This window comes from Scyliorhinus canicula, chromosome 27 (assembly GCF_902713615.1).
Source record: "Scyliorhinus canicula chromosome 27, sScyCan1.1, whole genome shotgun sequence".
In the NCBI taxonomy this organism is placed as follows: domain Eukaryota; kingdom Metazoa; phylum Chordata; class Chondrichthyes; order Carcharhiniformes; family Scyliorhinidae; genus Scyliorhinus; species Scyliorhinus canicula.
This window is the reverse complement of record NC_052172.1, coordinates 15,332,003-15,355,453: the sequence shown is the minus strand read 5'-3', so window position 1 is coordinate 15,355,453 and position 23,451 is coordinate 15,332,003. Positions and strand designations below refer to the sequence as shown.

Genomic DNA, 23,451 nt, shown 5'->3' with positions numbered 1-23,451 from the left:
GAGTGTTTGATGGGGTCAGTGCAGAGAGAGCTTTACTCTGTATCTAACCCCGTGCTGTACCTGTTCTGGGAGTGTTTGATGGGGACAGTGTAGAGGGAGCTTTACTCTGTATCTAACCCCGTGCTGTACCTGTCCTGGGAGTGTTTGATGGGGTCAGTGTAAAGGGAGCTTTACTCTGTATCTAACCCCGTGCTGTTCCTGTCCTGGGAGTGTTTGATGGGGACAGTGGAGAGGGAGCGTTACTCTGTATCTAACCCCGTGCTGTCCCTGTCCTGGGAGTGTTTGATGCGGACAGTGTAGAGGGAGCTTTACTCTGTATCTAACCCCGTGCTGTACCTGTCCTGGTAGAGTTTGATGGGGTCAGTGTAGAGGGAGCTTTACTCTGTATCTAACACCGTGCTGTACCTGTCCTGGGAGTGTTTGATGGGGACAGTGTAGAGGGAGCTTTACTCTGTATCTAACCCTGTGCTGTACCTGTCCTGGGAGTGTTGATGGGGACAGTGTAGATGGAGCTTTACTCTGTATCTAACCCCGTGCTGTACCTGTCCTGGGAGTGTTTGATGGGGACAGTGTAGAGGGAGCTTTACTCTGTATCTAACCCCGTGCTGTACCTGTCCTGGGAGTGTCTGATGGGGACATTGGAGAGGGAGCTTTACTCTGTATCTAACCTCCTGCTGTGCCTGTCCTGGGAGTGTTTGATGGGGACAGTGTAGAGGGAGCTTTACTCTGTATCTAACCCCGTGCTGTTCCTGTCCTGGGAGTGTCTGATGGGCACAGTGGAGAGGGAGCTTTACTTTGTATCTAACCCCGTGCTGTACCTGTCCTGGGAGTGTTTGATGGGGACAGTGTAGAGGGAGCTTTACTCTGTATCTAACCCCATGCTGTACCTGTCCTGGGAGTGTTTGATGCGGACAGTGTAGAGGGAGCTTTACTCTGTATCGAACCTCCTGCTGTACCTGTCCTGGGAGTGTTTGATGGGGACAGTGTAGAGGGAGCTTTACTCTGTATCTAACCCCCTGCTGTACCTGTCCTGGGAGTGTTTGATGGGGACAGTGTAGAGGGAGCTTTACTCTGTATCTAACCCCGTGCTGTACCTGTCCTGGGAGTGTTTGATGGGGTCAGTGTAAAGGGAGCTTTACTCTGTATCTAACCCCGTGCTGTTCCTGTCCTGGGAGTGTCTGATGGGGACAGTGGAGAGGGAGCTTTACTCTGTATCTAACCCCGTGCTGTACCTGTCCTGGGAGTGTTTGATGGGGACAGTGTAGAGGGAGCTTTACTCTGTATCTAACCCCATGCTGTCCCTGTCCTGGGAGTGTTTGATGGGGTCAGTGCAGAGAGAGCTTTACTCTGTATCTAACCCCGTGCTGTACCTGTTCTGGGAGTGTTTGATGGGGACAGTGTAGAGGGAGCTTTACTCTGTATCTAACCCCGTGCTGTACCTGTCCTGGGAGTGTTTGATGGGGTCAGTGTAAAGGGAGCTTTACTCTGTATCTAACCCCGTGCTGTTCCTGTCCTGGGAGTGTCTGATGGGGACAGTGGAGAGGGAGCTTTACTCTGTATCTAACCCCGTGCTGTACCTGTCCTGGGAGTGTTTGATGCGGACAGTGTAGAGGGAGCTTTACTCTGTATCTAACCCCGTGCTGTACCTGTCCTGGGAGTGTTTGATGGGGTCAGTGTAGAGGGAGCTTTACTCTGTATCTAACACCGTGCTGTACCTGTCCTGGGAGTGTTTGATGGGGACAGTGTAGAGGGAGCTTTACTCTGTATCTAACCCTGTGCTGTACCTGTCCTGGGAGTGTTGATGGGGACAGTGTAGATGGAGCTTTACTCTGTATCTAACCCCGTGCTGTACCTGTCCTGGGAGTGTTTGATGGGGACAGTGTAGAGGGAGCTTTACTCTGTATCTAACCCCGTGCTGTACCTGTCCTGGGAGTGTCTGATGGGGACAGTGGAGAGGGAGCTTTACTCTGTATCTAACCTCCTGCTGTGCCTGTCCTGGGAGTGTTTGATGGGGACAGTGTAGAGGGAGCTTTACTCTGTATCTAACCCCGTGCTGTTCCTGTCCTGGGAGTGTCTGATGGGCACAGTGGAGAGGGAGCTTTACTTTGTATCTAACCCCGTGCTGTACCTGTCCTGGGAGTGTTTGATGGGGACAGTGTAGAGGGAGCTTTACTCTGTATCTAACCCCATGCTGTACCTGTCCTGGGAGTGTTTGATGCGGACAGTGTAGAGGGAGCTTTACTCTGTATCGAACCTCCTGCTGTACCTGTCCTGGGAGTGTTTGATGGGGACAGTGTAGAGGGAGCTTTACTCTGTATCTAACCCCCTGCTGTACCTGTCCTGGGAGTGTTTGATGGGGACAGTGTAGAGGGAGCTTTACTCTGTATCTAACCCCGTGCTGTACCTGTCCTGGGAGTGTTTGATGGGGACAGTGTAGAGGGTGCTTTACTCTGTATCTAACTCCGTGCTGTACCTGTCCTGGGAGTGTTTGATGGGGACAGTATAGAGGGAGCTTTACTCTGTATCTAACCCCGTGCTGTTCCTGTCCTGGGAGTGTTTTATGGGGACAGTGTAGAGGGAGCTTTACTCTGTATCTAATCCCGTGCTGTACCTGTCCTGGGAGTGTCTGATGGGGACAGTGTAGAGGGAGCTTTACTCTGTATCTAACCCCGTGCTGTACCTGTCCTGGGAGTGTTTGATGGGGACAGTGTAGAGGGAGCTTTACTCTGTATCTAACTCCGTGCTGTACCTGTCCTGGGAGTGTTTGATGGGGACAGTATAGAGGGAGCTTTACTCTGTATCTAACCCCGTGCTGTTCCTGTCCTGGGAGTGTTTTATGGGGACAGTGTAGAGGGAGCTTTACTCTGTATCTAATCCCGTGCTGTACCTGTCCTGGGAGTGTCTGATGGGGACAGTGGAGAGGGAGCTTTACTCTGTATCTAACCCCGTGCTGTTCCTGTCCTGGGAGTGTCTGATGGGGACAGTGGAGAGGGAGCTTTACTCTATATCTAACCCCGTGCTGTACCTGTCCTGGGAGTGTTTGATGGGGACAGTGTAGAGGGAGCTTTACTCTGTATCTAACCCCGTGCTGTACCTGTCCTGGGAGTGTTTGATGCGGACAGTGTAGAGGGAACTTTACTCTGTATCGAACCTCCTGCTGTACCTGTCCTGGGAGTGTTTGATGGGGACAGTGTAGAGGGAGCTTTACTCTGTATCTAACCCCCTGCTGTACCTGTCCTGGGAGTGTTTGATGGGGACAGTGTAGAGGGAGCTTTACTCTGTATCTAACCCCGTGTTGTACCTGTCCTGGGAGTGTTTGATGGGGACAGTGTAGAGGGAGCTTTACTCTGTATCTAACCCCGTGCTGTACCTGGCCTGGGAGTGTTTGATGGGGACCGTGTAGAGGGAGCTTTACTCTGTATCTGACCTGAGAGACTTTGATGGTTACTATAGAACATAGAACATAGAACGATACAGCGCGGTACAGGCCCTTCGGCCCTCGATGTTGCACCGACATGGAAAAAAACTAAAGGCCATCTAACCTACACTATGCCCTTATCATCCATATGCTTATCCAATAAACTTTTAAATGCCCTCAATGTTGGCGAGTTCACTACTGTTGCAGGTAGGGCATTCCACGGCCTCACCACTCTTTGCGTAAAAAACCTACCTCTGACCTCTGTCCTATATCTATTACCCCTCAATTTAAGGCTATGTCCCCTCGTGCTAGCCATCTCCATCCGCGGGAGAAGGCTCTCGCTGTCCACCCTATCTAACCCTCTGATCATTTTGTATGCCTCTATTAAGTCACCTCTTAACCTTCTTCTCTCTAACGAAAATAACCTCAAGTCCATCAGCCTTTCCTCATAAGATTTTCCCTCCATACCAGGCAACATCCTGGTAAATCTCCTCTGCACCCGTTCCAAAGCTTCCATGTCCTTCCTATTATGAGGCGACCAGAACTGTACGCAATACTCCAAATGCGGCCGTACTAGAGTTTTGTACAACTGCAACATGACCTCATGGCTCTGGAACTCAATCCCTCTACCAATAAAGGCCAACACACCATAGGCCTTCTTCACAACCCTATCAACCTGGGTGGCAACTTTCAGGGATCTATGTACATGGACACCGAAATCCCTCTGCTCATCCACACTACCAAGAATTTTACCATTAGCCAAATATTCCGCATTCCTGTTATTCTTTCCAAAGTGTATCACCTCACACTTCTCCACATTAAACTCCATTTGCCACCTCTCAGCCCAGCTCTGCAGCTTATCTATGTCCCTCTGTAACCTGCAACATCCTTCCGCACTGTCTACAACTCCACCGACTTTAGTGTCGTCTGCAAATTTACTCACCCATCCTTCTGCGCCCTCCTCTAGGTCATTTATAAAAATGACAAACAGCAATGGCCCCAGAACAGATCCTTGTGGTCCGCCACTCGTAACTGAACTCCATTCTGAACATTTCCCATCAACCACCTCTCTCTGTCTTCTTTCAACTAGCCAATTTCTGATCCACATCTCTAAATCACCCTCAATCCCCAGCCTCCGTATTTTCTGCAATAGCTGACCGTGGGGAACCTTATCAAACGCTTTACTGAAATCCATATACACCACATCAACTACTCTACCCTCGTCTACCTGTTCAGTCACCTTCTCAAAGAACTCGATAAGGTTTGTTTGGCATGACCTACCCTTCACAAAACCATGCTGACTATCCCTAATCATATTATTCCTATCTAGATGATTATAAATCGTATCTTTTATAAGCCTCTCCAAGACTTTACCCACCACAGACGTTAGACTCACCGGCCTATAGTTACCGGGGTTATCTCTACTCCCCTTCTTGAACAAAGGGACCACATTTGCTATCCTCCAGTCCTCTGGCACTATTCCTGTAGCCAATGATGACCTAAAAATCAAAGCCAAAGGCTCAGCAATCTCTTCCCTGGCTTCCCAGAGAATCCTAGGATAAATCCCATCAGGCCCCGGGGACTTATCTATTTTCACCTTGTCCAGAATTGCCAACACTTCTTCCCTACGCACCTCAATGCCATATATTCTAATAGCCTGGGTCTCAGCATTCTCCTCCACAATATTATCTTTTTCCTGAGTGAATACTGACGAAAAGTATTCATTTAGTATCTCGCTTATCTCCTCAGCCTCCACACACAACTTCCCACCACTGTCCTTGACTGGCCCTACTCTTACCCTAGTCATTCTTTTATTCCTGACATACCTATAGAAAGCTTTTGGGTTTTCCTTGATCCTACCTGCTAAAGACTTCTCATGTCCCCTCCTTGCTCGTCTTAGCTCTCTCTTTAGATCCTTCCTCGCTTCCTTGTAACTATCAAGCGCCCCAACTGAAACTTCACGCCTCATCTTCACATAGGCCTCCTTCTTCCTCTTAACAAGAGATTCCACTTCTTTGGTAAACCACGGTTCCCTCGCTCGACCCCTTCCTCCCTGCCTGACTGGTACGTACTTATCAAGAACATGCAATAGCTGTTCCTTGAACAAGCTCCACATATCCAGTGTGCCCAACCCTTGCAGCCTACTTCTCCAACCTACACATCCTAAGCCATGTCTCATGTCATCATAATTGCCCTTCCCCCAGCTATAACTCTTGCCCTGCGGGGTATACTTATCCCTTTCCATCACTAACGTAAAGGTCACCGAATTGTGGTCACTGTTTCCAAAGTGCTCACCTACCTCCAGATCTAACACCTGGCCTGGTTCATTACCCAAAACCAAATCCAATGTGGCCTCGCCTCTTGTTGGCCTGTCAACATATTGTGTCAGGAAACCCTCCTGCACACATTGTACAAAGAACGACCCATCTAATGTACTCGAACTATATCTTTTCCAGTCAATATTTGGAAAGTTAAAGTCTCCCATAACAACTACCCTGTTACTTTCGCTCTTTTCCAGAATCATCTTCGCCATCCTTTCCTCTACATCTCTAGAACTATTAGGTGGCCTATAGATTCTATGAGCAGATTCTCTCTCTAACCAGAATTGCTTTGTGCCCCTGAAGAAAAAATTAACAAAACAGTGGAGAATGATGAAAGGGTGAAACGCTAAGGACGGAATTCTTTTTTTTCTCTTCCAGTCTCCAAGCCCTCCGGAAGGAGAAGTCCCGGAATGCTGCTCGCTTTCGCCGGGGAAAGGAAAACTTTGAGTTTTACGAGTTGGCCAAGATGCTTCCACTGCCGGGGGCCATCACCAGCCAACTGGACAAGGCCTCCATCATCCGGCTGACCATCAGCTACCTCCGGATGAGGGACTTTGCCAACCTGGGAGATCCCCCTTGGAACCTGAGAATCGAGGGGCCCCCGCCCAACATGTCTGTAAAAGGTATGTTGACCTATCCGTGGCGGGGTGGGGTAGAATGGGCCTGCGCTCTCTGGAGTTTGGACGATGGGAGACGCAAACTCTGTTGAAATGTGTAAAATTCCTGTGGTGCTCAGAAGGGGGGTAGATACCGAGGGTCTGTCTCCCACAGGCTGGTGATTTCAGAACTCATCAATGGAGACAGTGTCGAGGGAGCTTTACTCTCAGAGTAAGGGGGGGCAGTCATTGAGATGAGGAGACGTTTTCTCGCTCAAAGGGGTTGTGAATCTTTGGAATTCTCATCCCGAGGTCTGGAATACTCGGTCTTTGGGTGACTGGCACAAATAGAATTTTGGGAGCTTAGGGATGAGGCAGGAAAATGCGGTTCATGTAGATAGGCCTCGCCCATGGGGTGAGATCTTCCAGACCCGCCCCCGTGTTTCCTGGCAACACGGGGTGGATTCAAGGGGCAAATCCCATTGACCGTGGCGGGACCAGTAGATCCCGGCTGCCGGCCAATGACGGGCCTCCTCCCGTCACCGGGAAACAAGGCGTGGGGAGCCCAGATCAGCAGGCCCACGGTGTGACCGAATGGCGGGGCTGGCTCAAAGGGCCGCATGGCCGACTCCAGCTCCTGTTTTGACCAATCAAATCCTCTGATGGTCCAGACAGCTTGGAAGTGAATCAGTCACTGGTCATTCAAGCCCCAGGCCATTCCAGCACATTGAAACTCTCACTGTGAAAGGACACAGAGTGCGTATACTTCACTCGCTGCTGGATAGCAGCGAGCAGTGGGCGCTGCCACCGAAACAGTTTCTATCCGTTACGGTATTGAAGCAGGAAGAGAAGATGTAACTTCAAAGGATCTATGGCCACCATTAGATATAGAGCCATGCCTGATGAATGGAGTTGAGATGCAGATCAGTCTGACTGGATGGCAGAACAGGCCCAAGGGGCAATGGCCGCCCTCTTGCCGCCTGCGTTCCTAATGGTCGCCAATCTCAATGATGTGGCTCTGGGATGAGGTGGAGGTTGGGGGGTGGGGGGCGGGAGGGGGGGGGGGGGGGGGGTAACCTCTCCCCTGCTTTGCAGGGAAGGAAAAGTAAGATTCCGTATTCTGTACATAAATCACCCAGGCCTCCTGAGTCACTGAAATGTTGGATAATGTATACTTGCGAGGTTAACATATACCACCAACACTGAGGAAGGTTCAACTCTATTTTATTAACTAACTATAAACTCATCGATATACGAGAACTGTGGGTTTGAACGATGCTGGTTTAACTAGAGACCTACGCCTTGTCCGAACCAGTTGATTCTCTCAGCACGCAGTGTGAGTCTGTGCTGGGCTGGATGAGTTCTTGTTACATTGAGAGGCAGCACCCAGAATGAGCGGGAACCGTGGTGCCCTCTGCCTTTATCGTGTGTGTATTCTAACTGGTGATTGGCTGCGGTGTTTGTGCATGTTGATTGGTCCCAGTGTATGTCTGCACCATGATATACTGGCGTACATTATGACAAGTCACTGAACGTTGACTGAAAAAGACAATCATTAAACCTTTCCAGAAGACAATTATTCATCAATGGCTCCGAATACAGAGACTGGCGAAATGATTAATAATAAGGATGGATTTCTCCGGTTCAGGATCAAGGCCTGGACTTTCCAGCCCCGCCCAATGCGGGGGTTCTCCAGACCCACCATGGAGGATGTGGCAGAGGACTGGAGCCAGGAATAGATTAAAACGGTTGACGGGGCGGCAGGATCCCTGTGGTGCGCTAGGCCGGATAACCCCGGCCTAAGTCTTGGATTGAGTTCTGCCAAGCAAGATAAACCCACACATGTTCCTGTAAGATAGTTTAGAGAGGCTCCTTCTAACTGGTTATTAATTTAAGAGGTCAGCGCTCAGTCCTTGAGCTGCACAAGGTCATCGGGACCGGCTCATTCAGTTGGAGGTGGCCCAGTGGGAACAAAGCCCAAAATAAGCCAGAAACTGGAAAGAAATGGAAAGACAAGATGAAGTAAAGGCTCTAGGTCAGGGGTGGGCAAACTACGGCCCGCCAAAGGTCATTATGCGGCCCACCAAGTCATTAAAAAAAAAAGAATTTAAAAAAAAATAATTTTTTTTTTTAAAAAAATTTTAAATTTTTTTTTAAGGTTAATGGGGGGGGGGGGGGGGCTGTTGGGTTACTTACTGGTATAGGGTGGATACGTTGACTTGAGTAGGGTGATCATTGCTCGGCACAACGTCGAGGGCCGAAGGGCCTGTTCTGTGCTGTACTGTTCTATGTTCTATATGAGGCGCCCAGAATCATAACCGGGTGAAGTAATTATTTTACTTAATATACTATGCGGCCCTTTAAAATTGTGAATTTCTGAATGTGGCCCTTGCACGGAAAAGTTTGCCCACCCCTGATCTAGGTGCTCCCTGGGAAATGGTGATGCCGTGATATTCTCACTGAACTGGTAATCTGGACACCCAGGTACCTGGGTTCAAATCCCACCCCTGCAGATGGTGAAATTTGAAATCTGAAATTAAAAAGTCGAAGGATGACCATGAAACCATCGCCTGAACCCATCTGGTTCACTAATGTCCCCCTTTAGGGAAGGAAATCGGCCGTCCTTACCCGGTCTGGCCTACACGTGACTCCAGACCCACAGCAAATGGGGTTGACTCTTAACTGCCCTATCCGAAATACCCAAGGGCAATTAGGGAGCAGCAACATCGCCTGAACAGGCAGCAGGGTGGCGCAGTGGGTTAGCCCTGCTGCCTCACGGCGCCGAGGTCCCAGGTTCGATCCCAGCTCTGGGTCACTGTCCGTGTGGAGTTTGCACATTCTCCCCCGTGTCTGCGTGGGTTTCGCCCCCCACAACCCAAAGATGTGCAGGGTAGGTGCATTGGCCACGGTAACTTGCCCCTAAAAAAAAAATTGGAAAAAAATTAAATTTAAAAAGCAATGCTGTGGAGATGCTGGCATTGGACTGGGGTGGGCACAGTAAGAAGTCTTACAACACCAGGTTAAAGTCCAACAGGTTTGTATGGAATCAACTGATGAAGGAGCTGCGCTCCGGAAGCTAGTGATTCCAAATAAACCTCTTGCTCTTTAACCTGGTGTTGTAAGGCTTCTTATTGCTTCAGTTATACAGGGCCTTGGTGAGGCCACACCTTGAGTGTTGTGCGCAGTTATGGTCTCCTAGTTTGAGGAAGGACATTCCTGCTATTGAGGGTGTCCAGCGAAGATTCACCAGACTAATCCCTGGGGTGGCAGGACTGACAGATGAAGAAAGACTGGATGGACTGGGCTTGTACTGACTGGAGTTTGGAAGAATGAGAGGGGATCTCACAGAAACGTATCAAATCCTGATGGGGCTAGAGGCGGGAAGAATGTTCCCGATGTTGGGGACGCCCAGAACTAGGGGTCACAGCCTAAGAATAAGGGGTCAGCCATTCAGGACTGAGATGAGGAAGAACTTCTTCTCTCAGAGAGTTGGGAACTTGTGGAATTCTCTACCGCAGAAAGCAGTTGGGGCTGTTTCGTTGGATATATTCAAGAGGGAGTTGGACTTGGCCCTTACGGCTAAAGGGATCAAGTTGGAGAGAATTTGGATGATCAGCCATGATCATATTGAATGGTGGTGCAGGCTTGAAGGGCCGAATGGCCTACTTCTGCACCTACTTTCTATGTTTCTATGACCCCCCACCTGTCAGACGTCAGACATCCCTATTACCTGTCCTGCACCCCCCCCCCACCCCCAAAGTAAGATCTACTTACCCGAGCGTGGCTTCGTCACGCCTACTGTGGTGGGGGTTCCTGATTCCGACGCCTCGCGGGACATGTACGGATCCCGCGAGACGCAATGGCTGCCGGGAAGCTGGCGGGAGGCTTCACTCGGCACCTATCGGCCACGCCGCGCTTCCGTTCGAGGGTGGCCTGGCCCGTGGATCGCTCCTTCAGTTTCCCTCCAGAGATACTGCCAGTGTTCATCCAGCATTTTCTGTTCTATTATCAATTTGGTCTTGTCATATTGAAGTCATGTTCTTCTGCTTCTGTTGTCTTTGCATCAAAGACCAACATCCATATTAACATTGACCTGATCGGCTGTCTGTCTTTTGTGATGACAATGGAGTGATAATGATTGGCCAAGGCACTGGGGCGAGCTCTCCGAAATAGTGGCCAGGGTGGTCTTTATGCCCACCCAAGCAGGCAGATAGTTTAATATCTCACCCTTAAGACAGCGCCTGCATCGATGCATCTCTCCCTCTGTCCTGTGCAGAGAGTGTTGGCCTTGACATTAGTGCTCAAGCGCTGGAGTCGGACTTGAAACCCTGACCCTTCTGATTCAGAGGCAAGAGTGCTATCACACGGCTGGCTACACAGGATTTTTGGTTCAGTTGTCCTAAGTTTATTTGTCGAATGTCTCTCTCTGTCGTCTCCTTTCATGGTTAGAGAGCTCCCGTTTCTTCGCTCTTTCCTGACAGCTCATTATTCCGACTCTTTGGGATGAAAGTTCCTTCCTGCCTTATCTCCAGGGCTGAGGGCCAAGTTGTGGAGGTTCAGCTCGTTGGCATCATTTTGACAGGACCTAATCTACTTGATAAGATTCTGAAGGAAAGAATATTCATAACAGGCATCAAGAAGCACTCTTCGTATTTTGTTGAGCGGGTCAAATAGAGCGTTAGTTTCCCCGTTGTTTTGATTGGTGAACACACTGCCCAGTGTGCATTGGAGTCATGCGGTACACCCTGGTACCAGGGTTGGTGCCACGTCTATGGTGGGTTCACTGAATTCTGCAGTCCCGCTTGATTGGCGCCCCATCCACAAACATTCACTCCACCCTCCCTCCCCCCACCACCTCCCCTGCCACCAACGCATGGGTGTGTACCATCGACGTGATCCCTGCGCCAACTCACCAACCATCCTGAGGCAGCACCTTCCCAAAGCACGACCGCCATCTCCTGGATGGTCAAGAGCATCACCAGCTGGAAACTCCTCTTCAAGGCAAACAACATCCTGCCTTGGAACTAGGGGAGGTATTGTCACTGGGCTAGTATTCCAGAGAGCCAACAATGTTCTGGGGACACATTCTTTTATGTGGGCGTCGCTAGCGAGGCCAGCATTTATTGCCCATCCCTAATTGCCCCTTGAAATAAAAAAAATGAAAATCGCTTATTGTCACGAGTAGGCTTCAAATGAAGTTACTGTGAAAAGCCCCTAGTCGCCACATTCCGGCGCCTGTTCGGGGAGGCTGGTACAGGAATCGAACCGTGCTGCTGGCCTGCTTGGTCTGCTTTCAAAGCCAGCAATTTAGCGTTGTGCTAAACGTTGTGAGAAGGTGGTGGTGACCCGCTGCAGTCCATGTGGTGTAGGTACACCCACTGTGCTGTTAGGGAGCGAGTTCCAGGATTTTGACCCCGCAACAGTGATGAAACGGCCGATATATTTCCAAGCCGGGACGGCATGTGGCTCGGAGGGGAACCTCCAGGTGGTGGGGTTCCCAGGTATCTGCTAACCCTTGTCCTTCTAGACGGTAGAGGTCATGAGTTAGGGAGGTGCTGTCCCATGGTGGAATTTGAATTCATTAAAAATCTGGAATAGACGGCACGGTGGTGCAGTGGTTCGATCCCGGCTCCGGGTCACTGTCCGTGAGGAGTTTGCACATTCTCCCTGTGTCCGCGTGGGCTTCAGCCCCACAACCCAAAGACGTGCAGGGTGGGTGGATTGGCCATGCTAAATTGCCCCTTAATTGGAAAAAAAAAATCTGGAATTATTGAAACCATTGTCAATTGTCAGAAAAACTTCGCCAATGCCCTTTAGGGAAGGAAATCTGCCGTCCTTACCCGGTCTGGCCTACATGTGACTCCAGCCCCGTGGCGAATTTGGTCGACTCTTCACTGCCCCTCTGAAATGGTTGGGCAAGTGATGCACGATCAATTGCAAAAAGACGAGAGTTGACTACAACTGAGGCTTTATTACACTAAGATGTGTGGCCTCCTACAGCAGCTGGTGAAATGGCTGCTGTATGGGGAGCACACATATTTATACTCCGCCTACTGGGTGGAGCCAGCAGGCAGGGACTATCCCCCGTACCTGTAGTACAGGGTCTTACCACACACCTCCTAATATATACAACAGTGGTGATTACCACAGCAAGACCTCTATTGGGTCACTGGGTCTGAAACCTACCCCACACGGACTGCAGCGGCTCAAGAAAGCGGCTCATAACCACCGTCCTGAGGGGGGGCAATAAATGCTGGCCGTGAGGGCAATGACCACCTCCGAGGAAAGAAGGGGAAAAAGTTGTTGAGGGGGAGGGGAGCTGCTGTTGTGCTAAAACGGTGCAGTAAATTGCTTTTAACGTTCTGTGAGTCCGTTGACTTTCCTAAGCTGCCGATTACAGTTAGCGCTTCAGCTGCCTCGAGTCTGATCCCTGCAAAATAGGTCGTTCATCAAAATTGTGATTTATCATCGGTTCTGTTGTGGAGATACTAAAATGGGAATGTTTCCTTGATTGAATTGCTAGTGTTAGCCGGGACGACAGCGGAGAAGTGAAAAGCAATCAATTCTTTTTATTTAAACCCTATTGTAACCGCACAGGGGAAAAAAAAAAAACCCCGCTATTTAATTTAGACGGTATTCGAGCAGAATTCAGTCATCCATTGGGTGATTTGCCGAATAACTTTGGCAAGGAAAACGCTCCAGAGTGGGCAATGTAAATTGGCCCCAGTGTCACTGAATGGAGACTGAGAGACAGAGAGAGAGAGATAGACAGAGAGAGAGAGAGAGACAGAGATAGACAGAGAGAGAGAGAGATAGACAGAGAGAGACAGAGATAGACAGACAGAGAGGGAGAGAGAGGCAGAGAGAATGAGAGAGATAGAGACAGAGAGAGAGAGATAGACAGAGAGAGAGAGAGGACAGAGAGAGGGAGAGAGACCGAGAGAGAGATAGAGAGAGAGAGAGACAGAGAGAGAGAGAGAGAGACAGAGAGAGAGAGAGAGACAGTGAGAGACAGAGAGGCAGTGAGCGAGAGACAGCGAGTGAGAGACAAAGAGAGAGAGACCAAGAGAGAGAGAGAGAGAGAGATAGACAGTGAGAGAGAGATAGACAGTGAGAGAGAGAGACAAGAGAGAGAGAGACAGTGAGAGAGAGAGACAGAGAGAGAGAGAGAGAGAGAGATAGTGAGAGAGAGACAGAGAGAGAGAGGCAGTGAGAGAGAGAGAGAGAGATGGACAGATAGATAGAGAGAGAGACAGTGAGAGAGAGACAAAGAGAGAGAGAGAGACAGTGAGAGAGAGACGGAGAGAGAGAGAGAGATAGTGAGAGTCAACGAGGGAGCATCAGAGAGAGAGAGAGACAGAAAGAGAGAGACAGAGAGAGAGTTTCAATGTTGTGCTCCAAGATCGGGTCCTAACCATCAGCAAAAACAACAAATGGATTGCAGGAGTCCATAAAACACGTCCAGCATTTGGACGAGCCACCTCCCAGTGGACCCTGCCCCTCCCCCCATCTCCTTTGACAGCACCTTCCAAACCCGCAGCCTCCGGCACCTAGAAGGACAAGGGCAGCAGGCGCCTGAGAACGCCAACTCCGACTCGCTCACCATCCTGACTTGGAAATATACCGTCCCTGTCTCCGGGTCAAACTCCTGGAGCTCCCTCCCTAACAGCACTGCGGGTGGACCTACGCCGCAGGGACTGCAGCGGCTCAAGAAGGCAGCTCAAGGGGCAATTAGGGCTGGGTGACAAATACTAGGCCCAGCCAATGATGCTCAGATCATGTGAATAGATCAAAAGGTCCCAGGGCTAGAATCTCCTGTACCCCACCCCCCCGAGCCATGTGCTTCCTGACGGCGGGATGATGGCCTTGGTTTAGCGTCTCATCTAATACATAGCACCTCCGACAGTGCAGCACCCAGTCAGTGTAGCACTGGAGTGTCAGGTCGTATATGTTGAGCAGGCTGCATTGTGAGCCCCTTGTGCGGACTGTGGATTTAGACATTTTTTAATAGTTTTTTTTTCTTTGCAAAGATATACTTTATTCATAAAACATCCGAAACAGCGTGACAAAACAAAGATCATGGTCCTCCATAGATCGCGTCGCGGAACTGGAAATGCTTCTCCGTGGGGTTAGACACGGGCAACAGAACTGATTATAGCTTTTTAAAATTCTATTCAGGTGTCACTGGCTGTGCCCATCCCTAATTGCCCCTCGAACTGAGCGTCTCGCTCGACCATTTCTGAGGGGGCATTTTAAGAGTCAACCACAGGGGCCGCACGGCGGCGCAGTGGTTAGCATTGCTGCCTCACGGGGCTGAGGACCCGGGTTCGAATCCCAGCCTTGGGTCACTGTCCGTGTGGAGTTTTGCACGTTCTCCCCGTGTCTGCGTGGGTCTCACCCCCCACAACCCAAAAGATGTGCAGGGTAGGGGGATTGGCCGTGCTAAATTGCCCCTTAATTGGAAAAAATTAAGTGGGTATACTCTAAAATTTAAAGTCAACCACATTGCTGTGGGGTCTGGGGTAGGCCAGGACATGGTAATCATAGAATTTACAGTGCAGAAGGAGGCCATTCGGCCCATCGAGTCTGCACCGGCTCTTGGAAAGAGCACCCGACCCAAGGTGGTAAGGAGGGCAGACTTCGTGAGGATCGGGACACAGTCTGGCCACAGTGCGCACACACCTCTGTGTGTGTGTGTGTGTGTGTGTGTGTGTGCGTTCATCCCTCCTCTGAGCAAGATGGACGTTGTCTGTTTAACATATAATTAGGCATAATTGCATGAAAAAACCCCCAAAAAACAGAGAAGGTGGAGCATTCATTGATGTTGTGTTGGTTAATGATAGCCTTGAACAACAGCTCTTAATTGTCTGAGGACAAGGCTATTAGGAGTGTTATGTACTGTATACACACAGCTGTGATGTCTCCGTATGCAAATTCGGAACATGCAATTAAAAAGGAATTTAAAGAAACGAGGAGTAGGTTATCTGCACAGACGATCGTTTCACAGAGAACATCGCAACTGCGGCAATGGTATCACCCTGCCTCTGTTGTGGTATCGCATTACGATGGTGGGGGGGATCGATGGGGGTGCGCCACAGAATCCACCATGCTCGCACGCAAGCAGATTGGGGGCTGTGGTAAGTGGGAGCAGGAACCTGCAGAGTGCGATGCACCTTCTGCCGATTTCAGACGTCCCGGAGCTCTTAATGGCCGCTGCTGACGTCAAGAACAATTTGTAAAATAATAATTTTTTATTAGCATCACAAGTCGGCTTACATTAACACCGCAATGAAGTTACTGTGAAAATCCCCTCGTTGCCACATTCCGGCGCCTGTTCGGGTACACAGAGGGAGAATTCAGAATGTCCAATTCACCAAACAAGCACGTCTTTCGGGGCTTGTGGGAGGAAACCGGAGCCCCGGAGGAAACCCACACAAACACGGGGAGAACATAGAACATAGAACATAGAACAGTACAGCACAGAACAGGCCCTTCGGTCCTCAATGTTGTGCCGAGCCATGATCACCCTACTCAAACCCACGTATCCACCCTATACCCGTAACCCAACAACCCCCCTCTTAACCTTACTTTTATTAGGACACTACGGGCAATTTAGCATGGCCAATCCACCTAACCCGCACATCTTTGGACTGTGGGAGGAAACCGGAGCACCCGGAGGAAACCCACGCACACAGGGGGAGGACGTGCAGACTCCACACAGACAGTGACCCAGCCAGGGATCGAACCTGGGACCCTGGAGCTGTGAAGCATTTATGCTAACCACCATGCTACCCTGCTGCCCCCAACGTGCAGACTCCGCACAGTGACCCAAGCCGGGAATCGAACCCGGGTCCCTGGCGCCGTGGGGCAGCAGTGCTAACCACTGCGCTACTGTGCCGGATTACGGGGCTGGAGGAGATTACAGAGCGAGAGAGGGAGTGGGGCCACGGCAGGGGGGGGGGGATTTGAAAATGAGGATGAGAATCTTAGAATCGAGATGTTGCCCCTGACGGGGAGCTGGTGTGGGTCAGCGAGCTCGGGAGGGTGGGGGTGGGTGGGGGCGAGAAGGGAGATGGCGGGAGTCTCGACACGGGCAGCCGAGTTTTGGATGACTTCGGGTTTACTGAAGGTACAATGTGTGAGAGCTGCCTGGAGTGTGCCAGGGAGAGGTAATGAGGGTTCCGGCCGCCAAAGCCAGGCGACGGTACAGAAATGGAAATCGGGAGAGCGTGAAAGAAGGCTTACCTCGGGCTCAAGTGGGACACCAAGGTCGAGAACAGACTGGATTAACCTCAAGGTGTTGGTAGGGAGAGGGATGGAGTTGGTACCGAGTTTGGAGTGAGGGAAAACAATGGATTTGGACCTCCCAATATTTAATCGGCCAATTAATCACTTTTGTATTGTGGCTACCTATTGGCAGCCAGGGGCAGCCAACCAGAGGCTGGTTTAGCACAGGGCTAAAGTGCTGGCTTTTAAAGCAGACCAAGGCAGGCGAGGATTGGGCCGAGGTAGGCTGCTCTTTCAGAGGGTCGGCGCAGACTCGATGGGCTGAACGGCCTCCTTCAGCACTGTAAGGATTCTATAATTCTATGACTTTGAGGTCAATAGAGCAGCACGGGTTCGATTCCCGTACCAGCCTCCCCGGACAGGCGCCGGAATGTGGCGACTAGGGGCTTTTCACAGTAACTTCATTTGAAGCCTACTCGTGACAATAAGCGATTTTCATTTCATTTCAGCCCTTAGTCTTATTTCTCTGCCCTGATTTCCAATTTAGCGTTGCAAAGTTTTATCCACTTTCCTTTAACAAGATATTATAGATTCCTGGGGAGGCCATTCAGCCGCTTGTGTCTGTTAAACCTTTCAACCGTGGCCTATCAGTACCTCACCACCCTTCCCTCAGTTCCTTCCATATCCCTTCGTATTCTCGCTTTCCAAAAATCTGTCAGTTTTTTTGCTGACAAAATTTCTGGTTTGTTTTGAATGGTTACAAAACTCCAATTTCCTGCTTAACATGCCCAAAATGCTCCTAAAATCCAAATCTCATTATTGCGAGATTCTCTGGCCTACCCACGGGCCTGTCTCTCTCTTTCTCTCTCTCCCACCGTTACCCCCAACCCTCCCTCCCACCCCCCCCCCCCCCCCAAATTGGAACGGTCCGTTTCGCAACTGTCCATAGGTGACCCCCCACCGGGTGAGCTTCGCTTCCTCCACGACAGGGATAGGCCGGGGATTGGGCCTAGGTAGGCCGCTCTTTCAGAGGGTCGGCGCAGACTCGATGGGCTGAACGGCCTCCTTCAGCACTGTAAGGATTCTATAATTCTATGACTTTGAGGTCAATGGACGCTGCTTTTGTCTTCCTTTTAAATCGTCACCGCCGCACATCGGGAGTCCTGGAGCACAGACTGCACCAAAGCTGGGTACAGGGGAGGCAAGACCAGCGAGGGTGAGGTGAGACAGGGCTGGAGGGGGCGGGGGGGGGGGGGGGGGGGGGGGGTGTAGTGTGGGGATGGACCACAGGGCCATTTAAACATGGTGTCACCCCATTAGGTAACAATGGGTCTGGTTTGGTCTTTTTTTTTTAAAGATATTTTATTTCCGGACATGCATAACATCAACAAAATACACAGTCCAGCGAAGCATGGTCAACAGTTTGCACAAAAGCACAGCTTACCCCCTTTTAACCCTCCCTCCACCTCCCCACAACCCTGCGATGAACAGCTCCTCAAATAAGGTCACGAATTGCCTTCACCGCACCTCGTTACCCTCTTCTGCCGCCCCTCAACTCAAACTTAATTTTCTCCAGCCGGAAAACATAAGAACTAGGAGCAGGAGTAGGCCATCTGGCCCCTCGAGCCTGCTCCGCCATTCAATGAGATCATGGCTGATCTTTTGTGGATTCAGCTCCACTTTCCGGCCCGAACACCATAACCCTTAATTCCTTTATTCTTCAAAAAACTATCTTTACCTTAAAAACATTTAATGAAGGAGCCTCAACTGCTTCACTGGGCAAGGAATTCCATAGATTCACAACCCTTTGGGTGAAGAAGTTCCTCCTAAACTCAGTCCTAAATCTACTTCCCCTTATTTTGAGGCTATGTCCCCTAGTTCTGCTTTCACCCGCCAGTAGAAACAACCTGCCCGCATCTATCCTATCTAGTCCCTTCATAATTTTATATGTTTCTATAAGATCCCACCTCATCCTTCTAAATTCCAAAGAGTACAGTCCCAGTCTACTCAACCTCTCCTCGTAATCCAACCCCTTCAGCTCTGGGATTAACCTAGTGAATCTCCTCTGCACACCCTCCAGCGCCAGTACGTCCTTTCTCAGGTAAGGAGACCAAAACTGAACACAATACTCGAGGTGTGGCCTCACTAACACCTTATCCAATTGCAGCATAACCTCCCTAGTCTTAAACTCCATCCCTCTAGCAATGAAGGACAAAATTCCATTTGCCTTCTTAATCACCTGTTGCACCTGTAAACCAACTTTTTGCGACTCTTGCACTAGCACACCCAGGTATCTCTGCACAGCAGCATGCTTTAATATTTTATCATTTAAATAATAATCCCGTTTGCTGTTATTCCTACCAAAATGGATAACTTCACATTTGTCAACATTGTATTCCATCTGCCAGACCCTAGCCCATTCACTTAACCTATCCAAATCCCTCTGCAGACTTCCAGTATCCTCTGCACTTTTCGCTTTACCACTCGTCTTAGTGTCGTCTGCAAACTTGGACACATTGCCCTTGGTCCCCAACTCCAAATCATCTATGTAAATTGTGAACAATTGTGGGCCCAACACTGACCCCCGAGGGACACCACTAGCTACTGATTGCCAACCAGAGAAACACCCATTAATCCCCACTCTTTGCTTTCTAGAAAGTGGTACAAGTCCCCCAGCTAGGCTGCCACCCCCGGCGGCGTACCCGACCTCCAATTCAGCAGGATCCTTCTGACAATTAAAGAGGTGAAGGCCACAGCATCGGCCCCCTTCCCCTCCAGCAGCCCCTCCAAAGATCGCCACCATAGAATCAGGCCTGACCTCGGCCCCCACGATCCTGGATAATGTCCCGAACACCACCTCCCAAAACCTGGCCAGCTTCTCGCACCTCCAGAACACGTGAGCATGATTCGCCAATCCCCGCCCACACTTCTCACACCCATCGGTCACCCCTGGAAGAACCCACTCACCCTCGCCCCTCGTCATGTGCACCCTCTGTGTCACCTTGAACTGAATCAAGCTCATCTTCGCACAGGAGGAAGTTGAGTTTACCCGCAACATCGACTCACACCAGAGACCCCATCTTATTTCCCTCCCCAACTCTTGCTCCCAATTAACCTTCAACCTCACCGCCTGTGCCTTGCTCTGATTCCCCAGACACCCATATATGTCCTTAATCCTACCCACCCTCACGTCGTCCATGACCACGCTCATCCTCAAAACCAGGCCCCCAACCATCCTGAATTACGACAAATGAATGAAATGAAAATGAAAATCGCTTATTGTCACGAGTAGGCTTCAATGAAGTTACTGTGAAAAGCCCCTAGTCGCCACATTCCGGCGCCTGTTCGGGGAGGCTGTTATGGGAATCGAACCGTGCTGCTGGCCTGCTTGGTCTGCTTTTAAAGCCAGCGATTTAGCCCAGTGTGCTAAAAACCATCAACACAACACAAAAGAGGGCGGCACGGCGGCGTAGTGGTTAGCACTGCTGCCTACGGCCCTGAGGACCCGGGTTCGATCCCGGGCCCAGGTCACTCTATGTGGAGTTTGCACATTCTCCCCGTGTCTGCGTGGGTCTCACCCCCACAACCCAAAGATGTGCAGGGCAGGTGGATTGGCCACGCTAAATTGCCCCTTAATTGGGGGGGAAAAAAAATAATTGGGTACTCTAAATTATTTTTTAAACACCAGAATTCACAAAGAACCTCCTCCCAAAAAGAACAAAAGGTGGGAGGGGGGAGCCATTGCCCCCGTTACAAACTTACAGCTTTTGAAACTCCCCCCCCTCGGCAACCCAGAACAACAGGAACTCCCAACGTTCGTGGACTTAACTCCTCCATTCCGCAGTTCCTCTCAGTTCTCCCCCAGTTTGTGGTCCCTTTATAAAGTCATTGGCCTCCTCCTGTGTCTCAAGATATTACTCCCGGCCGCCATGAGTCACCCAGAGTCTGGCCGGGTACAGCACCTCGAACAAAGTCTGTCGTCTGTACAACGCCACCTTCGCCTTGTTGAACCCTGCATGCCTCTTTGCCTGCTCTGCGCCAATGTCCTGGTAAATCCGGACTCGCTTACCCTCCCATTCACCGACGTGCTTCGCCTTGGCCCACCTAAGGACCTTCTCCTTGTCCAAAGACTTGTGCATCCATACAGTCACTGCCCACAAAGGCTCCCCTGCCCTCGGCTTCAAGGATCTGTGGGCCCAGTCCACCTCCGGGGCCTTGTCCAACACCTCCCCCCCCCTCCACCAACCTGGCCTCGAAACGGACGTTGTGGCGCTCATTCCCTCCACACCTTCTGGCAGTCCCGCAATCTGCAAATCCTGTCGGCTGGACCTGCGCTCCTGATACCTCCACCTTCGACCTCAGCGACTTGCATTGACCCTTCAGGATCCCCTCCTCCACCTTCCAAGGACACAATGCCATCACTCTGGTCGGACACTATCTTTTCCGTCTCCTGAATCGTCGCCCCTTACGCTTCGAGGCACTTTACAACTCGATCCAGAGATGTGCCACTGCTCTCTCGGTCACCCTCAACCAGTCCAGCTCCTTCCTCTGCTGTCGAAATTCCTCCCTGATGAAGCTCATCAGTTGCTCTATTTGTGGCATTCCCGCCAGCACCGCCCCCGCCATTCTCGCAATGGTGCTGTGCCCTGGGTCCCCTCCAGCTCCTCAGCCAGGTCCGGCACTGTCTTCTGCCAGGCCTGATAGCCAGTAAACATGCCAATCCAGGGGAGAACTTCACCTCTTACACTTTCCGCTCCACGTTTCTGCCGAATGAACCAAAACACGGGTGAAAACAGCCGAAACCAAAGCCTTTGAGGCGCAGCCGCCCTGTGTGCGACCACTTGCCCCATGGCCGTCACCGCCCAGATTTATGAGCACTAAGGGGCTCACGGGACGTGTGGATGGGGCAGGGAAGTGAGATGAGAGGTAGAAGTTCAGCCTTGATCGTCGAGGGGGCTGAATGGACTAGTGTCGCACCTCATTGTTAACATTCTGGCATTCTTACAACTCATCTAACATTCTTAGCTGGCTTGACAGAATAGGGGTTGTTCTTGCTCTCTGGGAACGAGGGGCATCACTAGGGGTTGGCACTATTGCCTCACGGCGCCAGGGACTTGGATTCGATTCCGACCTTGGGCGACCGTCCGTGTGGAGTTTGCACTTTCTCCCCGTGCCTGCGTGCGTTTCCTCCGGGTGCTCTGGTTTCCTCCCACATGCGCAGGTTAGGTGGATTGGCCAAGATCAATTGCCCCCTTAGGGTGGGGTTACAGGGCGGGGGATTGGGCCTAGGTAGGGCGGTCTTTCGAAGGGTCGGTGCAGACTCGGATGGGCCGATTGACCTCCTTCTGTACTGTAGGAATGCTATGATTAGGATAAACAGTCGGCCATTTTGGACTAAGGTGAGGAGCGACGTCTTCACTTGAGAGGGTTGCGAATCTTTGGAATTCTCCCACCGAGAGGGCCACGTCGGTATACCCGAGCCTGAGATTGACAGATTTATGAGCACTAAGGGGCTCACGGGACGTGTGGATGGGGCAGGGAAGTGAGTTGAGAGGTAGAAGATCAGCCTTGATCGTCGAGGGGGCTGAATGGACTACTGTCGCACCTCATTCTTAACATTCTGGCATTCTCAACAACTCATCAACGTTTTCAAGCCATCTCTAAACCCTTTCCTTCAGCTGAACAGTTGATCCATCAGCAAAAGCAGGACTGCACACAGGAGCAGTGTGTGCGAGAATTCGGAGAGCCCTTGCCAATGGCCATTCCTCCCTTTGTTTGTGTTCCTGGAACGGGTCGGCACGACCAGTGAACGGTAAACCTGGCGTGAATGGAATCTCCAAGTTCAATAAACTGTACTTGTGGCGATAATCCATCGCAATTTATTTTTCTAACCCTTCAAGGCGAGGGTGCATCCTGCACAATGGAACATTTTTCCGTAGCTTGTTCCTGGTTTCAGGGGCGGCGCTGGCCTCGTACAGAATGATCCTCACTTTCTCCCTTTCAGCGAAGCACTGAGAGCGAGTCGTTATCCGGAAAGGCTGAGGCACTTTCCCCCAGAAAGTGGAAGGCTGAGGAGTGGCCTTATATGGAGACATTTGAGACGATTTGATAGGGTAGAAGATGGCGTATTCTCCATGGCAACGCCACTACCAATCAGAGTCGACTAGCCAATCTCGTCGACAATGGAGAACGTCTGTGGTGTCGCCGCCGTGGCGGTTTACACACAGCAAGATCCCACAAACAGCAAGGCGATGACGGCCAGGTCATCGGCTTTGTGCCATCTTGGTTGAGGGATGAACATCAGCCAGGCCACAGAGCTGACCCCTCTCCCCCACCCCCACCCCCCACAGCCCCTCTTCAAAGTCGTGGCGTGGGCTCTTTCATGTCGACCTAAGTGAGCAGCCAGGGCCTCGGCGTAACTTGGAACATCGCATCCGAGAAATGTGGCATCGCCAACTGTGCAGCCCTCCCACAGCGCACCGTACTGGCAGCGCCATCCCACACTGCAAGCCCTTAAGCGGAGACAGGATTATTAGTTTGTTTGGGTTTCAAGGGGCTGTGATGCCAGGATCTGGTGGGCACACGTACTCCTAAGCCCTCAGGCCGAGACCAATGGCCTAGATCGTACGCTGACGTCACAAGCTCCCAACTCAAAGGGTGAGCATGGTACCAGGTCAACACAGCTCATGTAAGGGCAGTGGCGCAGTGGGTTAGCCCTGCTGCCTCAGGGCGCCGAGGTCCCAGGTTCGATCCCGACTCTGGGTCACTGTCCGTGTGGAGTTTGCACATTCTCCCTGTGTCTGCGTGGGTTTCACCCCCACAACCCAAAGATGTGCAGAGTAGGTGGATTGGCCATGCTAAATTGCCCCTTAATTGGAAAAAATGAATT

The 23,451-nt window shown here is 50.9% G+C and overlaps 1 protein-coding gene across 4 annotated transcripts in view; it reads left to right on the top strand.

Moving 5' to 3' along the window:
• The window catches only part of npas1 (neuronal PAS domain protein 1), a 402,370-nt gene that overhangs the window by 155,198 nt on the left and 223,721 nt on the right, over positions 1-23,451 (top strand). For all 4 annotated transcript variants that reach the window (XM_038786009.1, XM_038786006.1, XM_038786007.1 and 1 more), the window contains one exon: positions 6,118-6,362. In XM_038786009.1, coding sequence (XP_038641937.1) covers positions 6,118-6,362 — 245 coding nt within the window. The remainder of the gene's footprint in view (positions 1-6,117; positions 6,363-23,451) is intronic.